Source organism: Cyclospora cayetanensis, unplaced genomic scaffold (genome assembly GCF_002999335.1).
Source record: "Cyclospora cayetanensis isolate NF1_C8 unplaced genomic scaffold, CcayRef3 CcayRef3_contig_227, whole genome shotgun sequence".
Lineage (NCBI taxonomy): Eukaryota > Apicomplexa > Conoidasida > Eucoccidiorida > Eimeriidae > Cyclospora > Cyclospora cayetanensis.
The window spans coordinates 20,063-45,130 of NW_020312178.1; the positions used below are offsets into that span (position 1 = coordinate 20,063).

The 25,068-nt window shown below is 51.8% G+C and overlaps 3 protein-coding genes across 3 annotated transcripts; 2 read left to right on the top strand and 1 right to left on the bottom strand.

The window, feature by feature from the left end:
* The first annotated feature begins 929 nt into the window (after positions 1 to 929).
* Positions 930 to 3,720, top strand: LOC34620952. Its single transcript, XM_026338077.1, has 5 exons — positions 930 to 1,145; positions 1,181 to 1,392; positions 1,518 to 2,094; positions 2,263 to 2,860; positions 3,281 to 3,720. Exons 1-5 carry the CDS (start codon positions 930 to 932, stop codon positions 3,718 to 3,720), a joined length of 2,043 nt encoding a protein of 680 aa, XP_026193862.1.
* A 6,446-nt stretch (positions 3,721 to 10,166) lies between these two features.
* On the bottom strand, positions 10,167 to 18,762 carry LOC34620949. Its single transcript, XM_026338078.1, has 21 exons — positions 18,622 to 18,762; positions 18,217 to 18,382; positions 17,915 to 18,087; positions 17,680 to 17,775; positions 17,340 to 17,447; positions 17,018 to 17,162; positions 16,707 to 16,777; positions 16,386 to 16,478; positions 16,017 to 16,188; positions 15,775 to 15,950; positions 15,506 to 15,594; positions 15,191 to 15,287; positions 15,052 to 15,092; positions 14,933 to 14,960; positions 14,656 to 14,769; positions 13,667 to 13,747; positions 12,507 to 12,938; positions 12,243 to 12,279; positions 12,069 to 12,130; positions 11,394 to 11,468; positions 10,167 to 10,247 (listed from the first exon to the last, which is right to left on the bottom strand). The coding sequence occupies exons 1-21, from the start codon at positions 18,760 to 18,762 to the stop codon at positions 10,167 to 10,169; spliced, it is 2,478 nt and encodes an 825-aa protein (XP_026193863.1).
* Positions 18,763 to 20,013: 1,251 nt separating this feature from the next.
* LOC34620948 (pre-rRNA-processing protein esf-2) lies at positions 20,014 to 20,793 on the top strand. Its single transcript, XM_022734178.2, has one exon. The coding sequence runs from the start codon at positions 20,014 to 20,016 to the stop codon at positions 20,791 to 20,793; it is 780 nt and encodes a 259-aa protein (XP_022588951.2).
* Positions 20,794 to 25,068: the final 4,275 nt, after the last annotated feature.

Consider the following 25,068-nt stretch of genomic DNA (forward strand, 5'->3'; position numbering starts at 1 on the left):
AAAGAACATCTCTATTGGCTAAGGTGCTGCATGCACAGCCTATTCTCTTTCAGGGGGATGGTATCCCGAAATGTCTGTCGAAAACAATGTTTGAAGCTCAAATTAGAGTAGAGCTGCGTTTAATAAAGCATTTTTCAATTTAATATCTCTTAATTAGAAAGTTAATCCACGTGGTGAAATCAACTCTTTGAGTCCGAGCCCTCGCGGTCGCCGCGCGTCGCCCCTTTGAAAAGGGGCCGAAACCTCTCCAACATGCAGGCTTTATGGGTGTTCGGTCCATGATTAAACATAATGAACGTACCTAGATAAAAATTTCACGCAGAAAGGCCAATGTGTTGAATTGGTAGCTGCTTGCGCCCTTCTAGCCGTACCCGACAGAGTGGCCCCATATGTCTGCTGCGGGTCCGTTGTGCGCTGATACACCATTCAGCCCGCAAAGAAAATACTTTGCGTTTTATCAAAGTTCAAATGCTACCAAAGTGTTTGTGCCTTCGTTTTATTCGCAGCAGGTTTCGTTTGGCAGTGACTTAGCCACATACAGGATGTGCGGCGTTGCTGCTCATCCACTCTTGCGCGTGGGGTGAAGTCAGTTCGTACCTTTCCCGCTTGTGGATTTACAAGAGGTGCTGGCTTGCGCTTTAAGCCTCACACAGCGGCCAGTCCCCAAGCAACGCTGTTTATGGGCACCCTGGGCCGTATGATTAGTGGAGGGCAACCCTCTATTTTGGCTTCAAGAAGCACGTAGCCATTTGATTCACAGGGAAGCGGCCTCACAGCTTCCCAGCCGGTTCCTTCTCCAGAACACAAGTCTCAGTTTCTCATCCCAACTTATAGTTGGGCGGTAATCCCACGGACCTTTGAGCGGCTTTCAGGTCCTTCCACCAATCCCGAACACCCATTACATGCATCCCTGATTTTTAGCACTTAGGATGCCGACCTTCCTCCCTCTGCAGAATGTCAGGCCGGCAGGCGACCTGCTGCCTCCTTCCCGCCGGCTCCAACAACTTGCGGCGGGAGGCAAGCCCGTCCACGGCACAGATTTGCGGACTACAAAGTTTTACAGGACCCAACTCTGTCCATTTATGGGGGGGGGGCGCCCTGGACGCTGCTCCCAGGGCCTTGATTGCGGCTACGCCCACTGCGAAGTGAGCGAAATCAGCGCCAGAATGCGCCCATCCAGCCGAGCTCTGCTCTACTTAGCGCGTGCTGCCCGTCGCCGAGCTCCCCACACAAGCCGCGACCCTTGGCTTCGTTGCGAGCGCGTCCTGATAGCCCCTTGTCTTTGCGTGTCTTTCATGCCGTTGGTGCTTCTGGCTCCTCAGGCAGAGCTCAGAAAGCCGCCCACGCTGGAAAGGACCAAGTGGTGCCCCTTGCTCGTACAGGGCGGCACTTGTAGCCGGCCGAACTGCGGATACGCTCATGGGCCAGACGAACTGCAGGTCGCCGAAGACAGCCAAACTCTCAAGACGGCAATCTGTGCTTTCTGGTCCAAAGATCCCTCCCTCTGCCTCAATCAGGACAAGTGCAGGTACGCGCAGACCGCAGACTGCCGGCAGGGAGTGCTGCGTGCGCCACCGCAGGCACACCGAGCCCAATTCAGCAGCTGCAGCTGCCCTCCCTGCGACCCCTGGCGCGGCAAAAACGCACAACCCACGAAAGAAAAACAACCGCCCCTGTGCGTCTTCCCATGCGCCTCCCTTCAGATTCGCTCACGGCGTCGAGGAACTGCGCCCGAGGCCAGCACTTTCCCCGCGAGGTGACGAGACTTGCGTGGTATTTCGAGGCTTACCGGCGGTTCCGGCGGCAGTCACACGAGCAGCGGTCGGCGTGAGACTCCATTCAGCATCCGCCTCACCAGAAACGCCGGTAACAGCGGACGCCCAAGGACAGACTTTGCGGAGGGCGGGCGAGAAGAAACTCGAGCCAACAAAATTTGGTGCCGCGAAAAAGCAGGCTGGCGGGGAAGCACGTGCCACAGCAAGAAGGGCAGCCTCGCCAGAAGCAGCAAACACAGCGGGGAAGACACCCGGTATCCTGCCAACAGCAGGCATGGAATCGATGCCTCCAGAAATCAGAGTACTTCCAGATGGGAGTGTCCGCAGCTCCAGAAGGCGGAGGCGAGCCCGCCGTGCAGCTGCACGAGCGGCAGCGCAAGCGGAGGCAGTGGCTGCGCAGCTGGAGTTGCACGTGGAGCTGCAGAAGCTGCGGCTGCAGCAGCCGCAGAAGTGGCTCCCAGGTTCCCTGTCTGCGGAGGAGCAACAGCGGCTGAGCACGCTCGTCCTTAGCCCGGAGCAGCACTACTACCAGCCGAAGAGCCGCGCTAGAGCAGCCGCTGAGACCACTGGCGTAACCTCGCTCCTGACGACTCCAGAGAAATCTCTGCCGAGCAACAGCAGCACAAACAACTACAGCAGAGGCAGCAGGTGCAGCAGCAGTTTCCTCTCCCTCCGCGTCTCCCCCTCCTCCTGCATGGGCCGCTCGGTTCCGGCGTGGACGTCCTCGTGTGAAGCGACAGCAGATGTGGCCCCTCCAGAGAGTCACACGAGGCAGCAGATCGAAATGTTTGCAGCTAGGCAGCAGCACCTGCCGCAGATTCCAGAAGTCGGAGGGCTGCAGAGGCAGCAGGAGCTGCAGCTGGCCTTGCAGGAGCAGCTGCTGCGGCAGCTGCAGATGCAGCTGATGCCCAACCAGGCGGAAGCACGCGTAGGGCGCCTGAAGGGCCAGCCCGTCGTCGAGCAGCGCACGCAGCACAAAGAGCACGAGGAGCAGCAGCGGCGCGTCACCCAGCACCAGGCGAACGAACTCGCCTTCATGCTGCTGAGGCAGCACCAACAGAAGTGTCACCCCCCCCACAAGCCGCGCATCACGCCGCTGCAGCGCGAGCACCTGCAGCAGCACATGCAGCACCACCAACCCTTGATGGCAGTGTACCAGCCCCAATCAGGAGGAGGTCAGTTGTGGCCTGCAGTGGTAGCGCATTCCTCGAGTCTGATCTGCAGGGAGGCAGCAGCCCGCATGCCAGCCGCATGCAGCCACCTTGCAACAGCAGCAACGGCAGCAACCGCCACCACCCCTGCAAAGGGGCCTCCTCTCTGGGCCTACAAGTCGTGGGCCTCATCGCCTCAGGCGCGGCACTGGCAGCCGCAGCTGCTGCGGCAGCAGCAGCAGTGGAGAGAAGCAGCACACTCGAGCCGCCTGCCCGCATGCGCGCCGCTAAGGCCCCCCGCTCCTGCCCTCAATCCCGCAGCTCCCCCCTTTTTTCCCTCCTGTCTCTGGGGAGGTCTGCAGTCGTCTGCGCATCCGCCAACAGAGAGCACTGCGAAGGCAGGAGGAGGCGACTTCGCCAGAGAATTTCTGACGGCGAGCCGAGCCTGCCCGTCTCTGCAGCACCGCCTGCAGCAACCTGCGCGTCGCGACAGCTGGAATCCATGCGCTCAAAGTTCTCCGAATCCCCTCCTGGTCGCCGCCTCGCCGACCCCTCATGGCTTCCTTCCCAACGCTGCAGCCAGCCGTATGTACACCTCGCGGGATTTCGAGGGCCTCCGCTCGGCAAGCACTTGCAGACCACCCTCGGGGGCAAACCCTCCAGCCTTCCTGTGCGCTTCTAGCCAGCCTCTCGCACACGGCTGCAACAACCACCGTCTGGCGCAGGCTGGAGGCTTGGGTCTGGCTTGCTTAGCTGCAAATCTGCGCGGAGTTTCCCAGGCAGCGGCACAGTAATGCCGCAACGCAAACGCGAAGGCCAACGCCAAAACGCCTCTCCAAGAAGGGCAGCCGCGTGCTGCTTTGCTCCCCGGTGTCGTCACTTCTCACCTCTCGCTTTCGAGATGCTGCTGCCGCACCAGCCGCGGGTAAGAGACTCCGCAGCCGCATTCGAAAGGCTCCACGGATTGCCCATCGAGGACCTCGCTCTCTGCCCGGCTTCCCAAGAAGCTGCCTTGAGTGGCAGAGGTAGCCTGTGTCCAGGTGGCACAATCCTTGAGGCCTCTTCTTTATGGGATCGGCTTCACGCTGTCTCAGCAACCACGAAAGCAGCAACAACCAAACATGTGCATGCAAATCAGGGGTGCTTTCAAACACCACCCCTGGAACCAACGGCGTCTTCTTTAACCAGCCTCTACGCGCTGCTCGTCAACGATTCAGGATATGTTTTCCATTTGGGGGCCTTTGTCGCTCTGCACTTTTTTGGTGCGCCTACTGCTGCGGCAGCGGCGGTACCCGCTGTACGGGCAGCAGTTCTGCAGCAACAGGGATTCAGCAGCAGGAAGTCTGCAGCAGTTCTGCAGCAGTCCTGTAGCGATTTTGCGGCATGACGAATTCAGCAGCAGGAAGTCTGCAGCTGTCGTATAGCAGTCCTGCAGCAGTCCTGTAGCGATTCTGCAGCATGAAGAGTTCAGCAGTAGGAAGTCTGCAGCAGTTGTACAGCAGTTATGCAGCAGTTATGCAGCAGTGAGCGTTCTGCAGCATCAACAGTCCTGCAACTCCAACAGTTCTGCAGCAGTTCTGCAGATCTGCAACAGTTCCGCCCCAGCTTGTGCAACAGCAGAAGTTTTCAGCGTCTGCAACAGCAGTAGTGCCTGCAGTAGCAGAAATGGTTCTGCAGCAACTCTTCAACACCGTGTTCAAGGGCTTGCGCAGCAGTAACACTTTTACAGAGACTCATGCAGCTGTCCGAGTCTAGCAGCAACACTTCTGCAGCAGCAAAAGTTCTGCAGCAGTAGCACACCCTTGTTTTGCCCTGCTTGTGCACATGATGGGATGAGCTTGAATATCTGTAAACAAATATATATACCCTGGAGGACCCGTAGTCAGCCATCTGCTTAAGCGACTCTGCCAATCAATGTCTTCTAAAGCTTCCCCTCGAAGCAGAAAATCTAAGAGATGCCCTGCCCGCCCTCTAAGATGCATGCATATGGACATTTCCGTACGCACAAACCATAGTTCCTTCCCCCGCGGGCTTCAGGCAGCTCAAAGACGAGAAACCGCAAAGTTATACAGTGGTGCTGCCGGTGCTAATTTGAGTACATATGCTGTTGTGCACTTTGTTGCTAATGTTCCTAATACGTCTGTCACTTAAGTGCTACTGGTGTTGTCGATACTGAGCGTGGCCGACCAGCTGCTGCACTCAAGCGACGCCGTTACGGCAGCGTAGAGCAACAAGGCTTTTACCGCTGGTATTTCCCACTGCAGGCGAGTTCTCAGTGGATACAGCATCAAGGGCAGCAGTACACAGAGTTTGCAGTATTCGATCAATTCAATGCTGCCCAGTGACTTATTCTATATGCGATTTTCCTGGTCCTGAGGGCTATCCAGACTCAAGTAAAATGCATACACAAGCATCTTTGTGACTGAACAGTGGAGTCATACTTGCGCACAGACACTCCAGAAAGTTCAACACGTATCTCGAGTGCCTATGGATACACATATCCCCGCAGGGTAATATCCATTTTCTCAACGTGTTGAGAGGTGTTTGTGAGTGTCGAGTTGATACGTCTGTGAACATCTTTGCAGAGAACCCTATATATGCACACTTACTTGCTCAGAGAAAAGGCCTCCAAGTAAATGCGTACACGGGGCAATGGCGTATCACCTAGGTGGAGCTGCTCATGCAGAGACTCTGTTGAGCATGTCAGTATATCTGGGTGCGCGTTTATGTATCAGCGGATGTTCTTTCAGCTTGAAAATACAATTCTGCCGACATAGGCACCAATGAACACTTATGCATGCGCACACGCAAAGTTTGAAGACGCCATAGATATGGTGGACGATACAGGAAGCGGAAACTAAAAGGGCCAACTTTCAACGACGGCTAAATCCTCAAAAATGTGTGAGCGTCCTCGTTTTAGGGTTTAATTTCAATCCCCTTTAAGTAATATCTATTGCACATCTGTCGCAAAAGGGTCTCATGCATTTCAGAGTCCGCAGCTGCGAAGACTCACGTTTGGCTTGTGCAGCTGTTCCACAGCAGGACCAAATGGCCTGCTGCCGAAACGCCCCATTCCAATCCTTCTTAAAACAGCTGAAAAAATGCATAGCTGCCGCAGTAGCAGAGCGGCAGCCGTAGAAGTTTCAAAATTGCACTACCAACCAAGGACTGAGCAGCTATACGTACACGATGCAGTGGCCGACTGCACCATATTCAATATCCGCGTGAGAGCTCGTTCAAAAGTAAAGTCTGTGGAAGGCTTCGTGACAGCGTAAATATACTCAATACCATACCCAGCGTGCAGCACGGCGAGACGATTGTGTTTAGTTGCAGAAGTATAGAGGTATCATCCAATTGAGCATCCTCTTAGCTGCAACTCCTTCCGTTCATAAAGTGAACAGGGCAGCCACACAACACTATCGTGAGCAGCTACAGCTACTGGCGAAGAAACGCAAACCAGCGAGCGTGCTACGGTGGCTATTGTGACCACGACAGCGTTCTCACATGCTAACGGCACTGCTCTGTTGCAAGGGCACGAACGCTTTCAAGGCGAACAAGTTAGCCAGGTTTTAGCCAGCACTAGGATCAAGAGCACAAGCATCAGGAGCATTGTATAGCCATGCAAAACGAGGCACTGCGAGAGCAACAACTCTTCTTGGAGCTAGCGACTCGCGAACTCAAGCGAATTGGTGTTATCCTGCTCGCAGCATTGGAATACCAAGAAATGCACGACCCTACGGGGTATCGATGATAAGCCAGCCGAGAAAAAAAGTTTTATTCGTATCATTCTTTTTTTCTAGTTGAACGCCGGGGATATAGGTTGACGGTGACCCCGGGGTCCGGGCAGGATCAGCTACTGAGCTGTAAGTGCTGGTGGTTTTTAATATTTGTCGCTCCCCGTGCTCAATATCGCTACTCGTGCAGCCCTTAATGCTGAGGGCAGCGGCAGAACGCACAGAGGATGTGTCTAGCCATTGATTGCTCATGGGCCTTGAAGAAGTCTTGTTTTTCGGCGAAACACTACACCGCAGCAATACATCAAGGCACTGCAATCACACGCGGTAGCAGCCAGGGTGGCGCGCCGCAACGGTACAGGAACCTGACTCTCCAGTTGCTGATAGAAATCCATGCAGAGGGGTGTCGTGTGTGGCAGTTTCTAAACAGAATCATGAGAGCGGCCATGCGTCTCGTCCTGAAGCACCAATGGTGGTATCCTTCCCCTTATCATGCACGCTGCGTCTAACTACTGCATCCCAAAACGAGTAGCAAATACTATCGCTTGTGAAAGAAACAGGCATTTAGCCTTTTAGCCCTTGACTCTTAGAAGCGAGTCATGAGACCATAGGTGGAAGCACCTGCGGAAAGCTGCCCAATGTGTTTCCAGATCTATGAACCTTCCGTCAGTTCTACATGTGTGCGCCATTCGATTCGTATTTACAGCTGGACGGCTGGCTTGATAAGCTTGTAAGGTGGCCGCACACCGAACGGTGAGGCGGCAGAAGGGGCAAAAGACGTGCCTACCAGGACATGCATGAGACCTACTAAAGCGCAAAGTGGCAGCCCTAGGCGGAAAGGTACCGGCAGATGGGTATTCCTCATTTGGAACGCCGTCAACAGGATCAGTCAACTAGACACTAGCACCACCGGCACCGGTGGAAGTGGTAGCCGCAGTAACTCCATGACTTATACGTAGCACCGTTAGCAGTGCCAGGGTTTTGCAAAGCCTCCAGTGCTTCGTACTATGGAGAGGTTGTGAAGCAAGGCAAATGCACCTTCGACCTTGGCACAATGCCCTTGACGTCCCCAAGCTCATGATATAAGACACCCATCACCCAGAGCACCTGCTTTTTTTGAGACACAGGAGCTGCAGTATGGGCCTGTTGCAGGCCACGCCTGCTGTACTGACAATTGTAGTACTGCACTGTTTTCTTCGTCTGTTGCAAAGAGGCGGCTGATTATGTGCTACTACTCAGCGCAAGTGGCGCTAGACTTGATACTAGTACTCTCTTGTAGTATAGACGCCTCTCATTCACATGTGTTGCAACAGTATAGCAGCACGGCTCTAGTGTCAGCAGGAGCAAATATAGGGGATTTAGCTGCAAACGAAGTAACCACAGTGGACATGGATCATAGGACTGTTAAAGCAAAACCATCATCTCCAGAAGCCTTTACCCTAACAACAGCGGTCGCAGCATTGCCTGCTTTTTGTGGAGAACATGCTGATGGACGGACTAATATTGCTGCCGCTGTGCTGAAGCATCCCGCAGCTGACTACTGATTTCGTTAATCTCCATTGCAAGAATAATGGGTGCTTCTATTGCCACTGGAGCGGCTGACTCCACATTCTCTATCTACTAGGAGCTGCATGGCATGAGCCAGGTGATGCCATTTCCTGCTGCAGCGTCCGGTGCCTTCGGAATTGCTGCTGTAGTTTTCGCAGCTCTGTAGACTGCCTTCAAGCAAAAGCTTCACAGTTGCATTGTATCAGTGCTGGAGAACGTGTTGGTGACGCAGTGTTGACAGACGCCTTAACAGCAGCAGCAACCAAAGCAGCACGATGTGCTATTGCTTGGAATGTGCCTTTTTGCTTGCAAGTGTAAGGTTTACTACAGGGCATTTCGGCAGTAGCTGTTGTTGATGTTGCACTCCATTGCCTTAGGTCCTTGCGATTAATTACTTGGTCCCAAGAACAAAAGGATAAATTTGGGGGGACAGCAGCTGCTGTTATGTGGTTAATGTCACGAATGCAACGCCGGAGTGTATTCTTCACAGATGCCCAAGGCTAGTGACTCTCAAGGCAGGCAGATACGGGGGTGGGCCAAATGGGCCTGAGTAACACAACCAAAGCTCTATGACGGGATGCAAAGCTCCAACCCGAACGGGGCAAGGCAGTAAAAGCAGCAGCAACATTGAGATGCCTCTCGCTGCTGCTGCACATCCGCGCTATCGACCAGCTTATTGCAGTGTTGTCTGATAGAGTGACTCTTGGACAATGAGCGTTAAAAGGGTGTGACCTGCGGTAGTGGCGTAGCTATAAGCAACGGCCAGAGATAGAGACTCACCTAATACTGAAAAACGCATGGTCATCCTTGGCATCGGTAGACTGTTTGGTCTGCAGTTCCTTCTACATCTGTTGCTACCGGTCTTACAGTTTCGAATTCATAAGCATGGATATTGCAAGCAGGCCACCATGTAAGGTACGCAGCAGCTTCGATGCTATAGTGGCGACACTAGCAGAAACAGTGCAAGTGTCCAGCAGTCCCTCTCCCTCTGGTTGCATAGCCATCCGTGTTTCTTCTCAGGCGCCCTCACATAAGCTATAAAATACACTTTGGGACCTAAGCTGTGTGTGCTACTGATGACGCGTGGAGTGTGGCTGTTAAAGCTGCGTGCCTATATTGCAATCATGCACCTTTTGATTACCTTCTCTTCTTCGGCCGCCCCATTTTGATATGATTTTACATAAAGTGTTAAATATGACCCCTTCTGTGAAACTGGAAGTATACAATAGGACGGTATGCTGTTGCAACGAGGCAACTGAAGACACTGCTATGGCACAGCACTTCAGAAATACTGAAGGCTCAAGATATATGGGTTTTCTGGGGTAGCCCCTTTCGCTGACCTCGAAACAGTTTCTGGCAAGTCAAAAAGGGAAACAACCGCAATGGCAGGATGGATAAAATAGGAAACTACTTAGAGGGAGTACGAGCAGCGCAAGCATCAGCAGGAGAAGCAAGAGTCGTGGGGCCAAAACCACTACGAAGCGCAACCAACGACAAGGAAAACGCAGTAGACACAAGTCGGGATGTAGCAAATATACTTATATCTAATAGTTGATACACATTTGGCTCTTTTCAACGGGCCTCGCTTTAGTTTTTGCAATTATTTACTCTGCTGGTGACTTTGCTTGTGGGTCCGGCTCCGAATTCAAAGTATTAAACATAGGATCTACAGCTTCACGCTAACCTACGGACTGATGCATAAGGAGGTCGTCTCTATAAGCTAGCAAAAACAAGTAGTTAATCAGCAGCCGCTATTCAGGGCTTGCTGGCAACAGGGTACACAGCTCTGTGCACAAGGTCACAAAGGCCTGTTGCCTTTAACGGACGCAAAGTAGTTGGGAGGCAAAGTAGGCGAGCCAACCCACTGGCTAACACCGCTAAGTAACAATCGATTTGGATCGTCTGGCGTACTGAAACTAATGAGCTTCACACTATAGATGACGGAAATGAGAGCTCATTCAAGTGGGGAGGACCCACATGGCCTTCAAACGCGGATCTTTGAGAATGGCACACTCGAGATCGTTAAGCTTTTGCAGCGCCTGCGCAGTAAACTCCACATCGCCGACCTTGCACTATTATGCTTGCTGCAGAAGGCATCCGCCTTAATGGACTAGCACATGGTATCCAAACTTTACAGCTGAAAATCTGCCTGACAAGGCCTTGAAGAAAAACATTCCTAAATGGCTTCCCACCCCTCTGTCAGTGCTTCCATTAGTTTTGCTCCTACTGAAACTGAACACGTGGCTACTAACCTGCGTTTCATGCCGGCTGAGTCTCTGCTCTAGAATTTGAATCCTAAAGACCAAATCATTATGGCGCTCCAGTGCCTCCTGCATGTCTATGTGTTCGCCACCCTCCCCCTGAGCCTCCCTAGCCTTCCGCTGCATTTGTTCCTGAGAGCATAGTTCATCACAACTAATATGCCAACGTCAGGAAGCCACAACTCACAGATATTCAAAAGTCAAAAAGGAGGTTAATGCGGCATTAACAGTGGAATAGGCGGACCCGCAAGAGAAGTAGCTTCTCGGCAGCTCGCAAGTTGAGTACAAGTGCTACTAAGACACACACCAAGAGTATCGTTTTCATGAACAAAGAAGCCAGCAACAGCACTCAAAATAATAGCCAGAAAGGATGACACAGTTCACAAAAGGCTCAGATTCAACTAGGGGGAACATTGCCATTATTTATGGAGTACACGGACCCGCAAGGAAAGGTGGTTTTTTGAGAGTTCGTATTTTCAATACGCTAGTACAAATGGCACCACGACCGGCGCAGGCACTCCCACTAAATGCATACATATGAAATACAACAATTCGCATATCCATTAAACTGCTGAACATGAATCAGCATAAAAGCAGAAATAAAAGATGAGAAGAAAGATTGCCATGCAGGCAACTGAGCTTAAGCGAGGCGGCAGGGCCTGCGGATGGTGCAAGCATCGATTTCTGCATGATTTGCGGCAAGCAAGAGGCAGCAATATGCAGATAACTGTTGTCTGGTTGCTGGCTAAGGCACGCTGAATCTCTCCGATTTCACGGAAGCACTCGACATGCGTTTCCCAGGATTTCGTTGTTGAGTTTGTTCAAGCTTTGTGTGTAAATTGCACATCCCCCACATGCTCTTCAAAGGCCCTAAGGGTAGACTCTCCGCTCATGTATTTCGTTTGGCTTTGTATATGCTTTTACCTTTATACGTTTTAGTTGTTCTTGCTTCTCTTCCAATTGCTGCTGAATTGCTGCAGCCTTCCCCATCAATCGCAACTGAAGAGCAAACGCCACATAGCGCTCCTTTTTAAAACCATGAAGCCAAAATTCTTAGACGCAAATTTGTGTCGCTACTGCTCAAATTGTAGCAGTGTCTTTAGCAAAATATCTGTAACTGTATTTGTGTTTTCATGCAAATGCCTGTACGCTACCATATCGCACAAGCGGCCAGGCTATTTGAAAAAGATGAGATTGGAGCCATATGTTCATTTTGAGCACAGATATATTTACTAATCCACACATCCATTGCCTCACGTATGACGCCCCACAAAACTGTTGACATGTCCAAGGAGAGGCGTTCTGCGCATTTAAATGTAGATGAAGAGGGGCATTGGTATATTTACACGCATACCGTGTTGCGCATGTTATGCAATTTGTTAGAAGTACCTGGATTCTTGCATCTCACTTGTGCAAGAGCCTTTTAGTTTTCATTGGTAGTAGGCACATTCCGTTCTGATGTGACTCTTCGCACTTACTTGCCACTATGCGCGTGCATACTTATCATCAATTTCAACTGTTATTGCCATTTTCAAAAGCTGTGCATCTTTCACGGTGGTTGTAGCACTGCAGCAAGCAGTCTGTTACGTGTCGGCGTACTCTAAGGTCATTCTTTGCTCTCTTGGCGATTTCCTCTGCCTTTGCACAGTTTATTTCTCTACCTATACCTCATAGCAAAAACGCATGCACGAAAAGTAGCAGCGGACGTGGTCTGCGGTTGTTCATGAGGTCGGTGCCCATGACTTTCATTGAAGCGCTGCTCCAGAGGCGCACCTTCGTAGGCAGTCATATAAGGGGCCAGGAAGTCAATCTGCATCGCCCAGGCAGAAAAGTATACTGAAAGCCCTACTTTGATCCTGAATTTGCAGCTCTTTTGCGTGCATGATATGCAAAAGCGTGATGCTTAGAAGCACACCAAATGCAGCGGGAGGACAACGAACACAAGCACAAGGGCAAGACTAGAAGCACATGCAGAGCGCCTGCACAAAACCAGAAAAATAGGAGCATCAGCACGAGCAGGAGAGAGAGAGCCCCTGCCTGTTTGCAATATTCGCTTGGCTTGGCTTCTTCCTCCTGCTCTTTCGGCTGTGGAGGAGCAGTTTCGTAGGCGATGTATACGGCAGCATCCGATAAGGAAACCTCAAGCGTCCCATGCGGGCAAAAGGGGTATTTATGTTCTCCTCCCTTATTCTCCATCTGATTGGTTGGCTGTTCAGAATCCCTTGTTGCTGTTTTAGCTGCAGTTAATGACTCTGCTGCGTCCCCTCCGGCAGTCCCGGCAGCATCATCAGGGCCAGAAAAAGCAGAACTCAAGGTATTAAGGAGGATGGAATTATCCCCCCCCACTGCCTTGTCCACTCTCGTAGCACCAGTACAATCCTCGTCGTGACGCAGGACCCACAGCTTCTTGCCGAGCAGCTTCTGTTCCTCAGCTTTCCTCGAAAAGTGCATTGCCTCTTCCTGTTGCCTCTGCCACTATGCAGAATATCGCAACCCGCGAGCCACAAACCAAGGATGCGAACAAGTAATCCCTGCTGTACGAAAACACGCTGATCTGCAAACGAAGGCCTAACGTGCATGCAACTAGCGCCTAGACCAGAGGCGCCGTATTAGAGTAACAGGAAGTATTTCTGTGTCTCCTGATGCTATTGATCAGTCATACCACATACCCCGGCCCCCTGGCATGCCTTCCGAATGCACACACACTCTATCGTATCAGGTCTGTGCGACGCACAATTCGGGAATTTACAATTTAGGACTTCGGAAGCCTACCTCGTGTATTGCCTCTGCCTGTGGGATTACGACACTAGAAAATCTCATTACCAAGTCCTTTAACATCTTTCTGTAGCGAGCGACCTGCGGCTCATCACATGCCGAGCATTCAAAGTCCTACTTGTGCCCTTCACCTTTCCTTACCCTTGCATGCGAAGCGCAGTGCAAAAAGCTAAAACTTGACAGTTTGTACATTCACAGGTTGTGCGACTGTGTGTGAAGCATTGGTAGTCCAGCGCAATTTCTTTGTTTGCATTAAACCATTGAGTCTGTAAGCTGGCCGATTAAAATTTATCTGCTCTCTACTGCTTGCATATCCCACCCTTTTGATGGTAAAATTGTGCAGTAAAGTAAGTAGGAGTTTAATTTTCGAGGAAAGGCGCTTGCCTAGAGCCCATGTGGTGCCTTTCTCCTGAAAGCCGCACCTCTGTCTCTGTTGGAGGAGGGCATCCACAGGCTCCGCAAAAGGGGACAGCTTCTCCGTCATATTGCAGGAGAGACCGGATCTGCACTATCCATACACAGATATCCGCGAATGTGTAATCTAGAGGATATAAAAGCAGGTAACAGCCAGACTTTACGCCGGAAGGTTCATAAGAAGGGCTGTGCCTTGGTAGGCGCATTACGAACGTTCTTCCTTGCTGTGGCTGCACTGTCTGAATTTGCTTTTGTATTCAAGAGTTCGGCTGTGTGGTTGAGGGTATACGGTCTGCTGAACTGCTTTGAATTACCCGTTTGAGGTATAGGACGGGCCTGATGATGGAATCTCTCGGGGGATGTAACGTAAGACGTGCTTTCCCTCCCCCCCAATAGACAAGCTTGCTTAACGCGGATCCGTTATTCATCTGCAGCGGAAATCCCGCAGTGCAAATCCAACGTTGTTAGTGCCTCTTTCTTCTCGTGCATATACGGCACACTTACTGAGGTGTCGGCATATCCCAAATGCAAAACAGAAGCATGCACTCTTGGCATTTGTAAAGCCCTAGCTGCAGCCCTCTTTTGCTTTACCATACTTTGCTGGAAAACCGGCAGACGCAACTCTCATCTTTGGAACTTGCTCTCCAAACCGTATATGGTATAGTCAGATGAGCGCATCACTGCCCTAACCATTAGGCCTAAAAGCAGAGTGTGCAATATACGTCTAATTTCAAAAGCTGGAACCTCGAGGGCGCACCTCAGCAGGCCGGCGATATTTTGCAGATACTCGAAGGATACACACCAAAGATCCAGACACCTGTAAAGCGCACCGTTAAAGATTTTCCATATAATACTCGATTTTATTTTTCTGGGTACAAATGTCAGGGTTAATAGAGCGCCTTCTGGAGCAACGTACACACTTGTCCGAAGCCAAAATGCGGTAAGCTTCATATTTTGTCTATGGCAAGCCTTAAGGTTAAAATGTCCTGCGCCGCACCTTGAGAGTTTCGCTTTGCTCCTCTGCCTCCATGCCTTCTCTGAACTTCACTGCATGCGCTATCAGCCCATCATCCCTCCCCTCAAACTCCTCGGAAATTTTTGTTCCAAAGCACTGAGAAGGAGCCGCCGAACTTAACCCAGTGGACGTCTGCTTTTCCGTCAAGCACCCATGCGCTGGGGTATTTGGAGGACTGCTTGTGAGCAGGGACTCACAGTCCAGCACGTGGATGTCAGAATTTATAAGGCCAGTTATTGCACTTGGCAGCGGGGCTTACCTCCAAATGCTTCACGAGGCCGTCCAGTCTGAACAGGCCACAACACCCCTGCCTTTTGTGTCTGAACCGTATATCCTTACTCCTAGACCCTAAATCCGAGAGGCTCCAGGGAGACTCACCTTGACTTGTAGAAGCAAAGCTCTCTGCTTTCGCCGTGGACCTGAAAGTCGCACAAAGAACAGCTTCATAATTGGGAGTCAGGAGCTCTGGAATAGGACTTAGCCCTTCATATTTAGAACTTCAGGACCTAGCGCGTACCGTTACAACTTCTCGCAAAGCATGCGGATTGCCTGGCCGGTAGCGCTCCACTTGGCGGCGTGCCATTGGCCAGAAAATGCGTTCCTCCAGCCCATCTCTGCACGACTCAAAATTCTGGACTAGTGGAGCTCAACGCCTTGAAGCAATGGCGCTGAACCCTAAAGGGCAGTCCCAAGCGTGTGTGCACTCCGCATTGCGCTGGGAAGCGTTGACATGCATAGCGCTTTGCAGTGCGGGAACCTGATCATGGTCCCTGGATCGCAGGAAGTTGGGTTAGGATTTTAAGTTTCGAGGCTAAGGGTTGGAGGCTCCTACCGCCTGTTTTTGAACTGGAAGCGTATTTCATCTGGGAATTTTCGTCGAGGGTCTGCGTAGAAGGTTACGCTACGCACAAGACCATCAGCCTAGCAGCGCACACGCCGAAAACGCCAACCGGATCCTTTAAAGGGTTTATCTCCTGTGAACTTTGATGACCCCTAGGAAGCCCCATCCCACGTATTCAACGTCCTAATAAGCAACACTATTAGTCGCATTAGTGCGTGAACACCCCACAACCGACGCGGATGTAGGACATATGGTTTTACTTGGGAGTATGGCGGGAACTCCTGAAGCTTTGCATTTTTGTAGAAGATTGTTTTCTGCCCTCCAAAGTAGCGATTTTGCATATCACTCGGTGACAAGCGGACGGCGAGCCCCCAAGCTCTAGGGGCTAACAGGGCCTTCAACATAAACCCTAATACATAAGATCTGATCCTTATGCCTTGGTCTTAAACCCTATTCTTATAACCTCAAACGACTATTAATTGTCAGCACACTACACGCAAACAGTGGAATCTGAGCTGTTCGGCAGTAGATTGGAAAGCCACTCGCAATCTGTCATATAGCTGTCTCGCAAGTCGAAGCGCCATATTCCAGATATCAATTCTTGCCCGTACGTTGAGGTGTCCCTTGTTTCTATCTGCCTTGGCATCCGTGAGTGGTCCATCGCTGTCCTCAGGCTGCAGAAAAAGATATCCCTGTCTCACACTACAGTAAATCATCTCCGACAAAACGTGCGTGTTCTCTGTCTGTAGCTACCTGTGGTGTCCTAAGGTGAATAAACGGGAGCTACATTATCTGGGCGCCGCAAAACCCGGGAGCCCCAAGCTTCAGACTTCCGAATCCTTAAGGTACCAGATGCCTCATAAAGCCTCACTTGCTGGGGCATGCAGAGAGCGCATTCAAAGAATCGCCTGTTGGAGAGAGAGAAAACCACATCTTGCGCCTTCAGTTTGGGCCTCATGTTAACCTGCCACAGTGACCCTCATAAACTGCAAATGTTTTATGGTGTGCGCTATTTGAGCAGCTCTAAAAGCCATGCTCGAGTCAGCCATGTCCACGCACCAAGCTCACAAATACGCTGCGTTAAACGACAAATCCCACTGAGTCGTCAACATCAACAACAGAGTGCAGGGTTTGTCAAGTCCTGGGATCGGTAAGGCTTATGTTTCGCCTTTGCCCTTACGACTAGGCCTACCCAAAAGTTTTCTGCATTCCACAAAAAGTGGACGGTGAAAAATGGGCTGTTTGTTCGCTCGTAAATCCTGCCTGAAAAGTTGTGTCACAGCACCCCACGTCCGGGATCCCTTTTGGCAAACAGCTGCGGAATTATTGGCATTTTTGTGGAACGCAGCTGTAGTTCTGATCGGACGTCAAGTCTACGGTATAGAGGCTGCGTATGGGAAACGTCGTCCAGGGACGAGAAAGATAAGTCGAGCTGCTCTCGGGTGCTTTTCAGAGTGTAAGCTTTAAACGTTTTGCAGTGTTGAAATAGGAGGGGGACCAGACCGCTAGACGGGTTGATGAAGACGTCAGAAGCGACTCCGCGAGCACCGGCGCGAACGAGTACCCAGCAGTGAACTCTGCAGCCCTCGAAGGGGTCTTTCTGTATTTCGGAGTCCCCCTGTTCTGAAGTAAAGGGCGCCAAGAATGCCTGAGTGCGCAAAAGCCCTTATGTTCAGGATTAGGATTGTGACGCGTCTGGGCTTCTGACTGAAGGTCGTGGCTGCGAGCTTGAGCTGAAGTAGCCTTTTGTTTGGCCCACAGGGATACCAGGGAACAGGATGTCAGTAGGCGGGGGCTACGAAGGCTTAAGAAGTACACCCCTTACGGCTTCTTTGGCTTTTCTCTTTTGCTTGCGTTCCTCTGCGAGCTGCTCTAACTCTTCGAACCTCAAGGGCTTTGGTATTTCTATATGGACACCTCCTGCTGGCTGTGCCTACAGAAGCAAGCCCCATATACTGCACCCTCAGTAGCCTGCGCTAGCCCCTCTATCCTTTGCCCGAGCCGTGGCTTCGCACGCTCCTTGTCAGTGGCAGGGGTCTGCAGAGGCTGATCCCGAGTAGACACTGTCCGAACAGATTGGTATGCCTCCGTATTTTAAAGTGCACGATCGTGAGCGTGGAGAATTGGGTGTACTACAGCCTAGTGCCAGGCCTTCCACTGCATACTTGCTCAGGTGTTGCCTCGACACAGGCTCCTTGTGAAGTCCCCGCCTGCTCGGACGGCTCTTCGGAAAAGCGCGGGAAGGGACAGTCGCTGTCGGTCTAGGGGCAAAAGACACAAATAAGGAGGCAGTAGAATGCAGCATTTTTGAAGCATTTGAAGTGCTGAGTGGCATTCGAGGTCAAGGTGAATGCTTTCAGGATTGACAGGAGCATTTGCTGTCTACGCTATAAGGGGTACCTGATCATTCGTAGCAATTGTTCTTGGTGCAGTGCCGACCACGCAGTACGCGTCAAATCCGGCCCCCAAAAGACAGGAAGCAAGACAAATAGACAGATCGAAGCTGTCTCCCCTTCGCCAGCGAAAAAGGCGCTCTACTGATGGCAGACATGGGGGGCACCGGTCGGGAGGCTCTAGTGTTTCATAGAAGAAGTAATCCGACACAAAAGACGCGAGTCCTTCCAACTCGTAACACTCCCTAGGAGGGGCACAACAAAGTGGCGGTGTGGAAGCTTGTGCGAAAGTACCTTTGGCTCAAAAGCCAGCGGAAGCGTCAAGCAGAGGCACAAGGGCGGCAACAACAGAGGCAGCGCTACCAGCAGCAGAAACAAGACGACCAACAGCGGCTAGCTTTGCAGCACTAAGAGCAGCAGTGAGGGCATTCCGGCCGACGTCAAAAGCCGCATTATCGGGATCATTGTTTTGTGCCTCACGGGAAAGGTACAAGAGTAGGCTTTAGTGAAGAACAAACAAACTTCAAACAACCAAACTCGTTCGGTGGTGCCAGGAACAAATAGCGTTCTCCAAATAACTGCCGGAACTGCACCACGCAGACCAAGTCCCCACGTCCCCACCAGAACTTAGGGGCATGAAACTACGGGGAGGATTTACGAGGGTTGGCGTTCGTGCTCTGAAGTCTAGGGTTTCCTGCCTGTGATTCAAAGAGCTTCAGCTGCTCCAGCACGACTTCCTCGTGAGGAGTGTTCACAGTATAACGCGGGGCCGGAGGAGGACCGGAGGAGGCAACCTGCACTACACAAGACTTTAAACTCTTGACCCTTACATGCATGCCCTTGCTTGAGACCCATTCCGGCTTTAGGGTGCTGAAAAGCTGAACTGGGTATAAGCGTGTACCGGCGACTAATTTCGAACCTAGTGGGACTACACAATTTTTTGAAGATTCATTGGTTCGGCGATTAAAATTGAATGGCACACTTCTCTACATCGTTGGAGTTTAGGATGAAGTTCAGGTTCTTTTTCCTCCAAGTCACTAATTTGAAGAAACGAGCCCGGTTCAGAGGACATTGCTTAGTTTCGTGCGCAGAACCCCTACCCTTGATACCAGGAAATTAGTCCAGGGCCCCACAACCAAAGCCCTAGGCACTAAGCACGCAGCTTGGAATTCCCTCTTGAGGCTTGACCTCTGTCTAGGGTAACTTGCGGAGTGAGCTGTAACGGCCCCGGTCAACTGATACTGAGGCCTTGCAGTGGTTAAGGAGTAGCCTCAAGGGAGAGTGAGGGCTACGCAAACATGCAAGAGAAGCTGTTAGAATCCGGGTATCGCATCCCATCAAGCAGGGGTTGCACGCCTCCTGCAAGGCAACGAAAAGGCCGCGGGACCCTAAATGCTCAAAGCTAGTTGCTCGAGCCATAGGAGGTCCAAAGACTACGAATCAGAAGCCTTAGCCTTGCTTTCTCGTGCATATTACTCTAGTGGAGGCAGTGCCTAGTTTCGATTAGGGCATATCCGCGCAGACCAGTTGGAAACCCAACTGAATGAGCGACAGTGGCTGGGGCCTCGGGGCCCCGGCGAGTGCACAGTCGGACCTCATGCATGCGGCCACAGGCGTTTCGAGTCAGCATTCTGTTTTGAAGCAATAAGCTTTCGCTCACTTCTGAGCGTTTTTCAGGCTGAAAGGGGAGGCGCTACATGTTACGTTGTTGTGCTCGGGCGCCCCACACTGAGAGGGGCCTCCCAGACGCTGATGCAGTCTTCTCCGGGTGCATCTCATCGTTTTTATCTTTGAATCCAGCATTAGCACTCAGAGTCTATTGTTCAACTGCTTAGGGCTCTTTCCCCTGGGGTTCTACTGTTGCTTGTTGCAGAGCCATTGTCTACTGAGAGACTACTGCTCAACTGCTAAGGGCTCTATTCCTTTTGGCTCTACAGTTGCATGTCGCAGCGCCATCGTCTAAGGGACTTAGCTCTATAGTCCTCTCACTGGGCGCTGGCTCTGCGCTGTTTGCCGCTGATTCATCTGCAATGCTGCATTTGTTGGTGCCCGACATCAGGAAAGCATTTGTAGGTGTGGCAACTGCAATATTTGGCGCCCCTTAGAATGGCACCCCTTGGGTCTGAGGGAGGCGTGACCTCCCCGGCAGTCACTCCAGAGCCGACAGATGCGCATAACGCCGGCAGCCTTGGTGAGGCCACTGAGGCTCCCAGCAAGGAGTTGGGGGGTGAACTCGAGATCAAAGGGAGGGGTGTTGTGTATGTTGCCCAGTTGCCCCACGGGTGGACTCGCATGCAAGTGATCCGTTATTTTGAGAAGTTTGGGGAGGTGACCCGGGTGTTTTTAAATCGTAAGGATACGAAGGGTAATAGACGTGGCAAGGGGTTCATCTTTACCGATGGGTGGATAGAGTACAGGAAGAAGAAACATGCCAAGCGCGTCGTGGCTCTTATGCACGGGCAGCCGTTTGGAGGGAAGAAGAGAAACAAACACGCCCAAGACCTACTCATGCTTTCGTACCTCAAAGGCTTTGACTTTGGTTCCCTCTATGAAGACGTCATGCACGTGAAACGCACACGGCAGGATAGGCTGAATGCTCAAATGACCAGAGTTAAGAAGGAAAGCCAAATCTACATGGAGCTCTTGGAGCAGAAGCACTCTGTGGAGCAGCGCCAGCTAAGATTAAGTAAAACGAAGGAGAAAGAAATGGCAGAAGATTCTGACGTGCACACATCTGCTGCACCATTCTTATCCTCCAAGAAGCCAGGAGGTGTAGGGAAGTCACCAGTTATGTACGCGAGGAAGGAAGAAACAAAGAAGCAACAGACGGGGCTGACGAGCAACGCCTCAGTTAGCTCTGCACTCTTAAAGATGTTGGCAGCTTGATGCAGCGAGTACATCGAAACTTGAACCTTTTTTCCAGTATGCTTAAGTTTATACCATTTCAAGCGTTCGACAGTGTCATAAGTGTCTCCAACTGCTCGCGCTTAGGGATGCACAGCTGTGCCCTCTTTAAAGCATATCCCTCCAGAGATAGATGCAACAATTTGGGATGGCTTGGTTAGACGACAGTTGCGAGGCAGGGAATCGCTCTCCTGCACCTCAAGCTACCGGTGTGAGTAAGTATATTGGTTGTATTAGGATGGTGGGTGGTACTGATAACAATGACTGTAGCAGTTTGCCAATGTGGTGTAGAGGGTCAGAATGAAATGCGGAAGTCGTGCTAGTGCTACGATGACAGTGAAACGATACGAGAGTCATTTGCATTGTTCAGTTAACACATATCGATTGATACGGGGTCAACCAATATCTGTTGGCGCTGAATATCCTTGCTCATGCAAGTTTCCAGCGCGTGAGGTGCCGATACACCTGGGGCTTTCAAAGAGGAGCTGCCATTCAACAAACCTAGGGGGGAAAAGTGGCCTTTACAGTGCTGTTCTGCGCAAATGAGCACAAAAATATTGTACATTTTCTTTCTCGAGACCCTTAAAGCCCATGCCATGAGGTCGGTGGCATTCCTTGGGCTTCCGGAGTATGCATTGCAAGTCAGTCGAAACTGTCATGGGTTCATGAAAAAAACTACAAATCCCGGTGCCCGCTATAGAATGGACCAATTCAAAATATCATTCCCAGAGGCTGGCAGCAGCCAGGAGGCCTAGAATCGTATAACCAGCCCGTCCGTACGTTGCCACATGTCGAGCGATCTACAATATGCGCGATCTCCTTTCACGTACTACCTTTCAGAGCCTCTATGGCAGCCATCAGCCACAACTGCTGTGCCTGTTCTGCAACTGCCATACAGGACAGGCTATCCTCTTCCTTACATCTTTCCGCCGCAACAAGCAAAGCAACAGGAGCAAGTGGAGGCTACGGAGCACGGTACAACCCGTTTCAGAACTGCAGCCTGGTCATGAGCTGGTATGCATACAGTATCATTCAGAAAATATTCCACACGAAAAAGCCCAGATGCCGTGCCACCAAACAGGCAAGTCAGTTGCTCAGTTGTAGCTTTTATGAGGTGTTTGCCAGTGCTGCACCAGACTCACCAGAGGGAGAGCCGCTCGCTGGGCTGCAGCAAAAGAACATCGAGTCCAAGAATATTATGTACTCGGACAACCCTCCATACGGGTAATTCTGGGATTCTGAGCCGTAGAATCTCAGGGCTGAGGAATTAGGCTCTGTTCAGGTTCATGCCAGCTGGCAAGCCAGGATTGGAGAAGATCGTGAGGCTCTCTCCTCCACCCATAACTTCCTCCCAAGTCGCAGCATCAAAGGAAATACAGCGAAGGACGCTAAGGGAAGTATTGGGAGGATTCATGGAAATTCCGTTCCACGGTTTGGTGGGCAGTAAAATGCGGTAAACAGTCGGCCACACCAGGAGAAATCGGTAGAGAAAGAGCACCTCAACTGTCAAGGCACAAAGAGTATTGAATGTTTATAGCCCATTGAGCTGGATTTATATGTACGAAAACCGTTTGGGCATGCAACATCTTGCGGCATTCCCTGCGGTGAAGCCTATTATTCAACTATACAGAAACGCCAAAACCCAAAGCCTTCACGACCAACTTAGAAGCCTGGCGCCTCACTACGGCCGCATGTGCACGCCATAATGAGAACAAAATCACCTTTATTAATTGTCTAGTGTGAAGAAGACAGAAGAATACACTTGTTCTGATCATCGGCCCGCCGCCGACAGAAACCGCTCCCCGGTCTTTTGACACACACCACTACGCCTTTGCATGTCGATTAATCTGAAATTGCGGTATAAACTTCGATTTTGCATTAATAGGATTTTTTTATTGCCTTGGCAGCTACACCTGTGGGGGCGCGGGGGGGTACCCCAGTAGAGTCCTCTGCATTGCGTGCCAGCGTAGGTGTATGAGCCGACAGTCCAAAGACTTTCGGCCTTCAGGTGCCACCTCAAATCTGAATGTTCTCTATTCTTAAGCCATTGCGTCTAAGTGACCCCGCGTTGCACTTCATCGTGCACCTCAACCACCGCCGCAGCAGCAGCATGAGCAGGCAGCATGTGAACATACAGCCAGAGGGGACTCGAGAAGTCCCCTCATACCGCAGCCAATTCTCTAGGGCAGGGGAAGTGTGCAGCAGCTCGAGCCCTCGGCAACACCAGGAGCAGCGGCATCAACTTCTGAACCAGCCCTCACCAGGATTTAGAACGACCCGCCAGCGTAGGTGCACCAGCTGCAGCGACAATCCGAGCCGGAGTTTGGAATCTGCGGGAAAGCCAGACTCCACTGTGTCTGCCCAGCGTGAGGTGCACCCTTTACAGGTTGCCACTGGTCGCAAGGCCCTTGTCAACGCAGCCAGCCCGTCGTGCTGCTCCACAGCCCGCAGCAGTGGCGACAGAGACTCTGCAGGGGATGGTGGCAGACAGAAAATCCCAGTGGAAAACGCCGCAGCAGAAGCTGATAGTGATGGCTTGCCGCAAGTGCTTCAGGGCCTTTGGCAAATGTTAAGAAAGCACCAGCGTGCCGCGGCACAAGCTGTGAGACTCGCAAATTCGGAGTTAGCGCCTCTGCCGTGAAGAGATTCTCAGCCTCAAGGGCTGTTAGGTGGTTTTGTGAAGTCTAGTCTGTTGGAGGCTTCTCATTTGAGGCGCATAGCTGTAGGGGGCATTCAAGGGCATTGCGGTTTCCCCATGCAGGTGCACGAGATGGAAGAGAAGGAAGGAGTCAACGCAGAAGCCATTAGAGACCTCGAGCAGAGGCTCCAAGAAGGCGAGCGGAAGCTGTCTACACATCCAGAACGCGGGCTGCTGCTGCAGCGTAGCATTGCGTCAGTCACCAAGAGCATCCTGGTGAGGCTGCAACACGGCAACCCTAACGTTTAGGCCTGTCGATCTCGCTTGGCGTTTGCGACGCTGAAAGCAAGCCCCTTATCAGACTGTCTTCTTGCTGCTCGGCATACTACCGGGCAGGCAGGCGATGTGAGGGGCATTTCCGCGAAGGGTTTTGGCATCTGGCTGTTCAGGAGGCCGAAGAAGATCTTAGACTGGCTATTCACCACCTCATGCGGATGCAGTAAGCAGTGGCTTCCCACGACCCCTATAGGGGGCCCTAGGGGGCGTTCGAGGCTGCTCGGAGAACCATTTAGAAGGCACTCTTGCTAGAAGTATCATCGCGGCATTGAGCTTCACTGATCGGCTTTGCGGAAGTGCGTGTTTTTTCCCTTGTGCAGCCCGAGCACACCGAATGCACCCCCGCCTATGCCAGGTAGGCCTCACTCCGCCACATCACAACACCATTGCACATTTACAGCAGCGAATCGGCAGCTTTCGACGGCAGGCTTTTCACTTTATGGCCTGTGCAGGGTGCTTGGACGCGGAAGATCTCATGGAGCTGGCAGCTGAGAGCTTAGACAGCGCAGAAGCGGTATATTCAAACCTATGAGCTTACCCTAGGCGGGAGAAACACCGAGTGGTAAACCTTGAAAGGCGAGCTGAGCTGCTGAGAGAGCGTGGCTTGTTAGGGGCTCATGGCTGAGACTGACAAGTTGTGTATTCTCGGCATGTGCAGGCAGAAGCAGCGTCCGAACTGATGCGCGTATCTGTGGAAGTCAAGGTGCGGAAGAGGCCTTAGCAAAATCCTGGCGCTTACCTAAGGTCTAGCTAGATCGCAGTCTTCAGTGTTCGTCTTTAAACCCTATTTTGCCGGGTGGGAGTGCTGCTGCGCCATCAGAAGGCGCAGAAGGCAGAGAAGGAAGCAGTACAGACAGTTGAGACGCTGAGGCGGCAGTTGCTGTGCTTACAACGGGCAAGACGCAAGCAGGCCCTGTATAAGCGCATGCAGCTGCTCCAAGAAAAGTACCAGGCGATAGAACAGCGGTGTGTTCTGCTGCTTATAGACTTTGGATGTTGAAGAGGTCGCTTTTGGCGGTGCTGCTGCTGCTGCTGGTCGTCCAACTTGTGTAGTAGCTTTTGTGCGCAAGTGGACTGCGTATTTTCGCAGCTGCGTCACTCTTGCCGTATGCCATCACTGGTGTTGCTGCGGCTGCATGCAGGCAGGGAGAGCTGCAGCAGCTGCAGCACTGGTGGGAAGCGTACGGGGAACGGCAGCTGCTGCATGAGCACCGCCAAGCTGCGCTTCTGGTGCAGGTGCATTAGAGATCCTAAAGGAGTCGCCGACGCTGAAAGTCGTAGGA

What these genes read in the sequence shown, in the direction of transcription:
- LOC34620948 (XM_022734178.2), top strand. Translation starts at nt 20,014, where the DNA reads ATGGCACCCCTTGGGTCTGAGGGAGGCGTGACCTCCCCGGCAGTCACT.
- LOC34620952 (XM_026338077.1), top strand. Translation starts at nt 930, where the DNA reads ATGCCGACCTTCCTCCCTCTGCAGAATGTCAGGCCGGCAGGCGACCTG. An exon ending in GCGGCTACGCCCACTGCGAA is followed by an intron (nt 1,146 to 1,180) that starts GTGAGCGAAATC and finishes GCGCCCATCCAG; the next exon opens with CCGAGCTCTGCTCTACTTAG. An exon ending in GCTCGTACAGGGCGGCACTT is followed by an intron (nt 1,393 to 1,517) that starts GTAGCCGGCCGA and finishes TGCCTCAATCAG; the next exon opens with GACAAGTGCAGGTACGCGCA.
- LOC34620949 (XM_026338078.1), bottom strand. Translation starts at nt 18,762, where the DNA reads ATGGGTCTCAAGCAAGGGCATGCATGTAAGGGTCAAGAGTTTAAAGTC. An exon ending in TCTGCTTGACGCTTCCGCTG is followed by an intron (nt 18,088 to 18,216) that starts GCTTTTGAGCCA and finishes ATGAAACACTAG; the next exon opens with AGCCTCCCGACCGGTGCCCC. An exon ending in CTTTGCGAGAAGTTGTAACG is followed by an intron (nt 15,093 to 15,190) that starts GTACGCGCTAGG and finishes TGCGACTTTCAG; the next exon opens with GTCCACGGCGAAAGCAGAGA.